General features: G+C 40.5%; 1 protein-coding gene and 1 pseudogene across 1 annotated transcript; both read left to right on the top strand.

Moving 5' to 3' along the window:
• The first annotated feature begins 309 nt into the window (after window positions 1–309).
• LOC131979386 (trace amine-associated receptor 13c-like) lies at window positions 310–1,394 on the top strand. Its single transcript, XM_059343349.1, has 2 exons — window positions 310–482; window positions 578–1,394. Exons 1-2 carry the CDS (start codon window positions 310–312, stop codon window positions 1,392–1,394), a joined length of 990 nt encoding a protein of 329 aa, XP_059199332.1.
• A 3,913-nt stretch (window positions 1,395–5,307) lies between these two features.
• On the top strand, window positions 5,308–6,389 carry LOC131979376 (trace amine-associated receptor 13c-like; annotated as a pseudogene).
• The last annotated feature ends 3,617 nt before the right edge of the window (window positions 6,390–10,006 follow it).

Genomic DNA, 10,006 nt, shown 5'->3' with positions numbered 1-10,006 from the left:
AGCTTTGTTCATGGACTACAGGTTCCCATGTAGAAATACATATGCGTCTAAGCCATGGCTGCCATTACATATGATCAGAAAGTGTAGCATCAGGAAAGAGTGCAAAGGTTTGTTATACTATCACACCAATGCTCTGCAGTAGGCTTAAGGACACTGCCAAGTTGTCACCTGGCTAGACTTACTGCAGACCTCTAGAGGAAAAGGTGAGAGAGCGGATGGGGAGGAGAAACATAAATCCAATATGAATAATTGAAAGAGAGCTGCAGCCAGAGAGCTGCCAGTGTTCAGTAGCCTCTCCTCTCTCTGATGATGGAGACCCTGGAAGAAACTGAACTCTGCATTCCACAACTGACCAACACTTCATGCAGGAAGACCAAGCGTCCTCACTTTGCAGCCATTCTTATTTACATTATAATGTCTTCAATGTCTCTGCTCACTGCAACTCTCAACCTGCTGGTCATCATATCCATTTCACACTTTAGGTGAATGTGTATTTGTGTTTCAGTGATAGATTTTTATTGGCTATGAAAATTTTCACAAAAATGATGATATGTTTGTTTCTCTCTTGTCCTTCCAGGCAGCTCCACACTCCCACCAACCTCATCCTCCTCTCTCTGGCAGTCTCAGATTTCTTAGTTGGCTTCCTGATGTTCTTTCAAGTTTTGCTCATAGACGGCTGCTGGTTCTTTGGTGACCTCATTTGTATTCTTTATGAAATAGCAGACTACATTATTACTTCTGCCTCCGTAGGAAACATGGTGCTTATATCTGTTGATAGATACTTGGCTATTTGTGAGCCTCTGCATTACTCCACCAAAGTCACAGAAAAAAAAGTTCAAGTCTGTGTTTGTCTGTGTTGGATCGGCTCTGCTTTATATAATAGCCTCACAATGAAGGATAATCTTAAACACCCAGGCAGGTATAATTCCTGTATTGGAGAGTGTATGGCTGCTCTTGATTATGCTGCAGGGATTGCAGATCTTTTTTTTACCTTTCTCGGTCCTGTCACTGTCATCATAGTTCTGTATATGAGAGTGTTTGCGGTGGCTGTGTCTCAAGCTCGTGCCATGAGGTCTCATGTTGTTACTGTCACAGTCCAACAATCAGTCAAGGTAACTGCACAAAAATCTGAGCTGAAAGCAGCCAGGAATCTTGGTGTTGTTATTGTTGTGTTTCTTATATGTGTCTGCCCTTATTTTTGTGTTGCACTAACAGGCCAGGAGACCATGCTCAATGCTTCATCTGCTGCCTTTGTAATATGTTTGTTCTATTTCAACTCATGTCTGAACCCTCTGATCTATGCACTTTTTTACCCCTGGTTCAGAAAATCTATTAAACTGATTGTTACACTAAAGATCCTGCAGGCTGACTCCTGTGAGGCCAACATACTGTAGAGAAAGGGGAGCCACCAACATGAAGTCTTGTGAGACATCTCATGAGTCAAAGACGTCAAAAGATGTTTGGACAAAAAGAAAGGCTATTGCCAAATGCTGTTGTGAAGGCAAAATTATTAGACATAATGTAAATCAAATGTGAGAGGCAGATTATTTTTCATATGGGGAATTACTGAAAAAACAATACATTTTATGCATTGGGACAGAAATATGTTTTGTTATTGCATGAGTCTGCTGATCATTGGAAGCAATGTATGGATTTCTTGCACAGCTTAATTAACCTTCTTTCAAGTTGCATAGAGAAAGTGAAAACAATTAAAAGTCAGAATTATGTGCGTTTTGACAACCTCTACTGTTCATTGTCAGCTTTTTATCATTTTTGTTTTTGTATGGGCGATGAAAAATGAATGTTTTTATTCACAGTTTAACTTACGCTGTGAATTTAGCTTAACATGTGTATTTGTTCAAAACAAGGGGCATAGAAGAGACACCAGCATGGACCAGAGAGGGAAATGAACTATATAAGCATTTACTTTCTATTTTCTATAATATTCATGAGGAACTGTATATATATTATAGGACATAAATTCACATAACTAACATTCATATGTGTGAAGTATATTTATGATGCCATATTTATTATTCGTAGGATCTGTTAAAATGTTATTTGAAATGCCTTTGATAGATTTTCAAAACAAACAAAGTGATGTGATTAAAGCTGAGCCTCCAAAAAAGGAAGCAATATACAATGATCTGCTTAGACACATACAGATACAATAAACCCCACGTTAATACATTACATTACTGACATAGTATCCTGACTTGAGGGTACTTTTTATCCATGGGCCTGTTGAAAAGACCAGTATCTGGGTCTGCACACTATCAAGACTACTGGGACATAAACGACACCACGCCACTATGCAAACTAACCATTCTCTTTCTAACCTGGCACCACAAGATCACACACACAATATACTTATGCATCATATACTGAATTTGTTTTCCAACACAGACATACACATTTGAAGAGGAATTCAAAGTTTGCACATGGTCCTTTGTTCTGACGTCTACACCTCAAAACGTAACAAGCCATCGCCTTTCTTCATTTACAAATAGTCTGTTTAGATTAGATAGAGTGTATTTTGCTAATTTTGCTTTACTTTTGAATGAATGATTTCTGGAATATACATGCTGTCCTTTTAATGTTATACATGTATGAATGACGCCAACCTCTTCCATTAGAAAAACTCCATATCCTTCAACCTTTCCAAAAATATTCATCTAGTAATTTGGCTATCATTGTTAAGTTTATTATTAATAAGTGATCCAAATTGATAGTTTAGTAACTTTATGGGACTTATTTGACGGACACACTTGGGGCGGCTGTGGCTCAGTTGGTAGAGCAATCGGAGGGTTGGTGGTTCGATCCCCGACCATGGCAGCCTACATGTCGAAGTATCCTTGAGCAAGATACTGAATCCCAAATGGCTCCTGATGCTGCGTTCATTGATGTGTGAATGAATTCCCAATGGTGGCAGGTGGCACCGTTTAGGGTAGCCTCTGCCACCAGTATGAATGTGTGTTTGAATGGGTGAGTGAGCGCAGTCTGTAGTGTAAAGCGCTTCGAGTGGTCGCAAAGCAACTACAAAAGCGTTATATAAGTGCAGGTCCATGATTTACTTGAATTGGCTCTTTTCTTTGTTATACAGAGTGATGCCCTATTTCGAGGTGACTTAAAGTAAATCCAGTCATATAATTTAATATCATCAATAATTATTCATGATAATTATTATTAACAGCCATCTTAACACACTTTTGAACTGTGAGACGCACACAAGTGGTGCTCAGGTCTGGAGCACAAGTAAACCCCAACACTAGTCTTCCCCTGGGTCTTCAGACTCTGCCTACTCCTCAGGGGACATGTTGGTCAGATTTAGGAATTCCTCTGGGTGTTCTTTTACCACTCGATGATATCCCCCGTTCAGGTCAGTGGTTCTCTGCTGAATGCAGCCTGAGCCAAGCTTAGCTTACCCTTCTTGAGTCATCTAATGGCTTGTTGGAACTTCCTTGAGGCCAACCAAGGGTCTTTCTTCATGGCCTTGCCAAACTACTTAGAACATCTTCATTTTTTGCTTTGGTGATTGCCAAAGCAGCAGCGACAGCCCTTCTGGTGGACCAGTACCCATCCACTGCTTCACGATACCCCAGGACCAATCAGGCTTGAAAGGCCTTCATTTTAAATCTGCAGTTTCTTCAGTTATCTTCCTGTCACTGAACACAGCACCTCGCAGTCGCGTCCACAATGGAGAATTTGAACATGGTCTGTTATAGAGGTGAAAGTGGAAGGGTGTTCAGTTACCAAGAACATTTTTTAAACCATCCTATGCTTAAACATTGTGTTTCTTATGGCCAATCAATTACTTGCACAGAAGTCTAATAGCAAAACACCATTCAGGTTCAGATCAGGGAGGATGTTACTCCCAATGCAATCACTCTCCTCCAGATTTCTCCATAGCTGCCTATGTGAGCGTTGAAGTCCCCCAATATAACTATATAGTCCTCAGTCAGCACCCTTTTCAGTATGCCCCCCAGAGAATCCAAGAAGGCTGGGTACTCCATTTGCTGTTATTCACAGACTTCCTCACATGACCCACAATTGCAGAGAGGTGGTCCTGATGTCTCTGGGGGCAAACTGTCCCATGAGCATGAGAATGGACTTCATATACTCATGTATATTCAGCATGTAGGGTAGTGGGGATAAAGGGATGAGGGTACATGGAGAGCTGGGCCTCTTGCTGGCTGGCAGCACAGTTGCTGTGTCCAATAAAAAGATAGGTCAAAGGGAGGTTTCCCCTTTTATAGCCTTTGTGTGAAACCTTTCTGTCTAGTTGGTCAGTTGACCTTTGAAACTTTGAGGATTGAAAATCCTAAATTGTTGGATGGAAACACACATTGCCATTTCTGTCAGGAGATCAGCTTTGTTCATGGACTACCCATGTTCCCATGTAGAAATACATATGCGTCTAAGCCAGGGGTGTCAATCTCTGGCCCCCGCGGGCCAAATTTGGCCCGCAGTGTAATTTTATTTGGCCCGCGAGGCAATACCAAATTATTATATAATTATTGTACTATAAAAGCTGACCTGCCGGTATTATACAGCGCATTTACCGCTAATACTACAAATCCCACAATGCCCTGCTGTTGTTTTGGCGTGTCAATCAGGACAGGACCCAGAAACGCGCTCCTCTGTGACAGTCGTCATAGCAACCTCAAGCTAGAGCTGTCTCTGAGCTACCCCTTCCCAAAAATGTCGAAAAGAAAGGCAGAATTTGTTAACCTGTTGAAAAAGTTTATTTTGATATTTAAATCAGAAGGATGCAAATAGAAAAGAGGCATACGATTTTTATTTAATTTTTATTTAATAAATTAATGACATTGATGTGTTTTTTATTTGAAATTTGATTTGCATGTCTGCACTATTTAGTTATATATTGTATGTTTATAAGCGTTGCTGGTTCCATATTCAGTGTTAAAGCAAAACATGTTTGGTATATATTAAAAGGTTTATTTGTTCAATGTTGGCCCGCGATTTTATTCAAGTTTTAAATTTTGGCCCTTTGTGTATTTGAGTTTGACACCCCTGGTCTAAGCCATGGCTGCCATTCTATATGATCAGAAAGTGTAGCATCAGGAAACAGTGCAAAGGTTTGTTATACTATCACACCAATGCTCTGCAGTAGGCTTAAGGACACTGCCAAGTGGTCACCTGGCTAGACTTACTGTAGACCTCTAGAGGAAAAGTCTACAGTGAGAGAGCGGATGGGGAGGAGAAACATAAACCCAATATGAAAAATTGAAAGAGAGCTGCAGCCAGAGAGCTGCCAGTGTTCAGTAGCCTCTCCTCTCTCTGATGATGGAGACCCTGGAAGAAACTGAACTCTGCTTTCCACAACTGACCAACACTTCATGCAGGAAGACCCAGCAACCTCACTTTGCAGCCATTCTTTTTTACATTATATTGTCTTCAATCGCTCTGCTCACGGTAACTCTCAACCTGCTGGTCATCATATCCATTTCACACTTTAGGTGAATGTGTATTTGTGTTTCAGTGATAGATTTTTATTGGCTATGATAATTTTCACAAAAATGATATGTTTGTTTCTCTCTTGTCCTCCAGGCAGCTCCACACTCCCACCAACCTCATCCTCCTCTCTCTGGCTGTCTCAGATTTCTTAGTTGGCCTCCTGATGGTCTTTCAAGTTACGCTCATAGACGGCTGCTGGTACTTTGGTGACCTCGTTTGTATTCTTTATGATATATCAGACTACATTATTACTTCTGCCTCAGTAGGAAACATGGTGCTTATATCTGTTGATAGATACTTGGCTATTTGTGAGCCTCTGCATTACTCCACCAAAGTCACAGAAAAAAAGGTTCAAGTCTGTGTTTGTCTGTGTTGGATGGGCTCTGTTTTATATAATACCCTCGCAATGAAGGATAATTTTATACACCCAGGCAGCTATAACTCCTGTATTGGAGAGTGTGTGGTTGTTCTTGATTATGCTGCAGGGATTGCAGATCTTTTTTTTTACCTTTCTCGGTCCTGTCACTGTCATCATAGTTCTGTATATGAGAGTGTTTGTGGTGGCTGTGTCTCAGGCTCGTGCCATGAGGTCTAATGTTGCTGCTGTCACAGTCCAACAATCAGACAAGGTAACTGCACAAAAATCTGAGCTGAAAGCAGCCAGGCCTCTTGGTGTTGTTATTGTTGTGTTTCTTATATGTATCTGCCCATATTTTTGTGTTGCACTAACAGGCCAGGACACCATGCTCAATGCTTCAACTAATGCCTTTGTAATGTGTTTGTTCTATTTCAACTCGTGTCTGAACCCTCTGATCTATGCACTTTTTTACCCCTGGTTCAGAAAATCTATTAAGCTGATTGTTTCACTAAAGTTCCTGCAGGCTGACTCCTGTGACGCCAACATACTGTAGAGAGTGTGACATGTAAAGAAACACACACATTTTTATATAAGAATGTTGTTAGGTCACATAAATGTGATAGTACCGTCAAGTTGTTTCTTCATGTTTTCATGTCAGTGAATTTTAAAATCAAATCTTGCAAGAAAACTGAAAAAGGCATATGCTTTCTATTTTGTTAGTAAAGTATGTTGGAATAGTGATTGAAATGAGTCTCAATTAGCCTCTGTCGACTAAAAACATTTCAATAACAGTTTCAATGACTAACTTATACTGTATTTAACATATGGTACATATAACTACATATGTCTAGCCTGGGTATACCCAGACTGCCTTGCGCGCTCGAATTTAATTTCGAACCTCCAGGCGGTCTGGAAACTAGGAAGCATTCTTAGCCCTGTTTTAGGGATCCAATCACAGAACGGGGAGGTACGGCAAGACGATGACGCGTACTACTCGGCACTTGGAAGCTTGTAGTTTTCCGGATCCAACATGGCTGCTGCAGACGCGAAACTCTCTTTAGCTGTAGATGGTGTTTTAAATAGTTTAGAGCGAAAGTTGAAAGGCGAAAGGTCTCTCGGCGGCTCCGCTGAGATCACCGGCATTATGGTAGCGGGGCTATTAGCGTCGCTAGCGGCTATTAGCGTCACTAGCGGCTAATAGCCCCGCTACCGCGGACAGCGGAGCCGCCGAGAGGCCCGCAGCAGCTTGTTTATTGCCCATAAAATCAGTGGATGTGTGTGGCTGAATGACATGAGGGGGAATAAAGCGTGAAAATAAATAATCTTGCAGAAAGCGAGAACTGGAGGAGCAAAGCAGCAAACAACACTCTCTCACAGACACACACAACAAACATCCCTTTCTGTTGCTCTACTACGTCATCTGGTATAACTGATCTGATTGGCTAAGAGCTACCTACAGACGCTTTTGATAGACATTCTAAGCGTCCAATAAACGGCTGTGGAGGATCGTAAACCACACCTCCTCTACGGAGAAATCCATTGCTAGTTGCCAGACTAGACCTCATTTGAGAATAGTCTGGTGTTAGCCAGGCTAATATATGTCTATAATTATTTGAATGATAGAAGTTTATTTGAAAACAGTTATGAAAAGAAACAAGAAAAAGTTTTTGAGTTGAAAGAACATGTTAGCAGAAACATTAAAAAACGAAATCAAATGATGACCTTTGTAAACAAGACTCATTAATCACACTGTGTTGTTAATGTATTATACATAACTTGTAAAAAATCATGTGAAAATCAAGTGAAAAATCATTGTTGTCTTGTTAGCAGAGAAAATATATTTCATACATACTGCAAAGATAATTTCACACTTGAAGACAGTGTTTTAATGTTTGATCAAGTTGCTGAACTATGGCCTATGTTTACAACAAAATAATTTAATTTATGATCCAGGTGTTTTAGTGAGGGCTGATCCTTGCTAACCACACCAAACTCATCAACACAAACACACACTTTCCTCAGGGGAGAAGACTGATTAGCCCCAACAAGTCTTTTGAGAGCAGAAAAATAAGTGAAATGTGGGAGATGATAGCCCTCGTTCAGAAAATCATTTCCTTTAAGGTATAAATTGTTATCCAGTCCCCCAGGGAAAACCTGTAGTGAGTTCACACTGACCAGCTGCTGTTTGAGTCCAAGGCCCTTTGCTGCATGTCCCCCCTCTCCCTCCTCTGTCTGTTTCTGTCGTCATCAAAAGAAGAAATACTAATAATAACTAGAAAATTTCCTCTGGGGAAATTTTGAAAGGGCCACGGGGGCTACTGCCGGTGTGTGTGTGTGCGTGCGCGTGTGTGTGTTTGAAGCATGTGTATGCATGTGGGCGGAGTGTGCGTGCTTACGCGCGCGCGCGCGTGTGTGTGTGTGTGTGTGTGTGTATCTGTAACTGTAATCACATCAAAGATCAAAGGCAATCAGATCAAAGCAATCAACAGAATTAAAGACACCTGTTCCGGCAGTGTGACAGCAGAGGTGGACAGACTGGAATTTCTGGCCTCGAACAGAAAGCATTTTTGGCAAAACCATAATACCTATCATTGATCACTTTGACCGTCCTGAGTTCTTCCTGAATGTCTACATGTGATTTTTTTTTAAGAAAAATGAAAAAATAGCTTTGTTAGAGCGATCTAAAAAAACTGTTCCATCTTCCCTTTTTCCGAAATCTCCCTGCGTTTTTAATATGGGAGCCAATGAGGCTGTTGGTGGTTTTGATGGCGAATCTGTGCGTCGTACACCCAAACTATAACTCTGACAGCTTTACCAGAGGATTGTGAGGGAGAAGACAAATTTTCCTACATTTCTATGTATAAATTATTTCTGTAGAGTGGAATTTGCGGCCTGGAGTGCAGTTTTCAAATTTATTTTTTGACAATTTTTTCTCTCCCTCTACACTCTGGCGATGATGTCACACACTGTGACACGAACATTCTGTGCAATACACACCCATTATAATCTCAGAATTTCTCCAAAAATGATCATGGTCATTGAACAGGGATTGATAAAAAACTATATGACCTATCGAAACGCAAATTAATACACCAATACACAAGACTTGTGTCTACTGTTTAAAGTTTAAATGGAGTCTCTAGGTGAAATTATGTCGAAGAAGTAGACGTTTAAAAATCTCCAATTATTGTTCTTTTTCGCTCATTTTTTGTCGCCCGTCCCTTTCATTTCAATGCAAAATTCGTATTTTGTAGAGAAAAGTAATAGCACACGATTCCGATCAAACCGCATGTTTTGATATATAATTTGTCCTGCAACTCTTCAAGTTGTAGGACTAGTAGCGGGACGAAATTGCCTCCGGAAGAAGAATAAGAAAAAATCCACAGTATAACAGCAGTGCTCGGTGCGATTGCCCCGAGGCCCTAATAATAATAAAGTTTTTGAAGACAGAATGTGTCTTTAGTCTCATAGCACATTGAAATGTGTTTTACTCGTGTGGAAATAATATTAATTCATAATAATAAATACTTAAAGTGCAATAGTACCAGCAACTGCTCTAGTTAAGGCCTTCAGTGACATCCAGTCTTGCTGCATTCAACAAGACTGGAAGCTGTGTGGGAATTTCTGGCACGGTACTAAACTGATTTGTATCCTACTTGAAAAACAGAGACTACGTCTAAAGGTCCATCTCCGTCTGTCTCTTTAACATTTACAACACCTTACATCTAAATTTAATTTATTAATTTATATATACATTTATATATTTATCATCTGTATATTGATGAAGTGGATCAGCTGAGTGACTGGAAATCACTGAGGCAAACCCGTTACCAGTGCACTGGCTAGCTCTCTGGCATTTATCTTCAGGAGGCTCAACTACTATAAAGTTGTCTTATCAATCAGACAGATGCCGCTCAAGTTCTCACTGAGACCAACAAAGTTGATCCCTTCACTCTAGTGTTGAGGCCTGAATGGTTTATGGCCCAAATACATTTATTATCTTCTGACCAGGCCCGAAATTTTGTCATTTAAGGGGCCAGGCCACTTTCGTCAATTTTTTGAGGGCACAAAGGCCAAAAGCCAGGGCACCAAGGCCTAAAAATAAAACAATGATTTTAAGTCCACGTCCACCATGAATTTTAAGGACTAGTAATGACGCTTCTGAGGAAG

Source organism: Centropristis striata, chromosome 10, assembly GCF_030273125.1.
Source record: "Centropristis striata isolate RG_2023a ecotype Rhode Island chromosome 10, C.striata_1.0, whole genome shotgun sequence".
In the NCBI taxonomy this organism is placed as follows: domain Eukaryota; kingdom Metazoa; phylum Chordata; class Actinopteri; order Perciformes; family Serranidae; genus Centropristis; species Centropristis striata.
The sequence above is the reverse complement of the archived record's forward strand: the minus strand, read 5'-3'. Positions and strand labels throughout refer to the sequence as shown.

Excerpts from the sequence above, each read along its gene's own strand:
- LOC131979386 (XM_059343349.1), top strand. The coding sequence starts at position 310 with ATGGAGACCCTGGAAGAAACTGAACTCTGCATTCCACAACTGACCAAC. Across the intron at positions 483-577 it reads ATATCCATTTCACACTTTAG|GCAGCTCCACACTCCCACCA; the intron begins GTGAATGTGTAT and ends TTGTCCTTCCAG.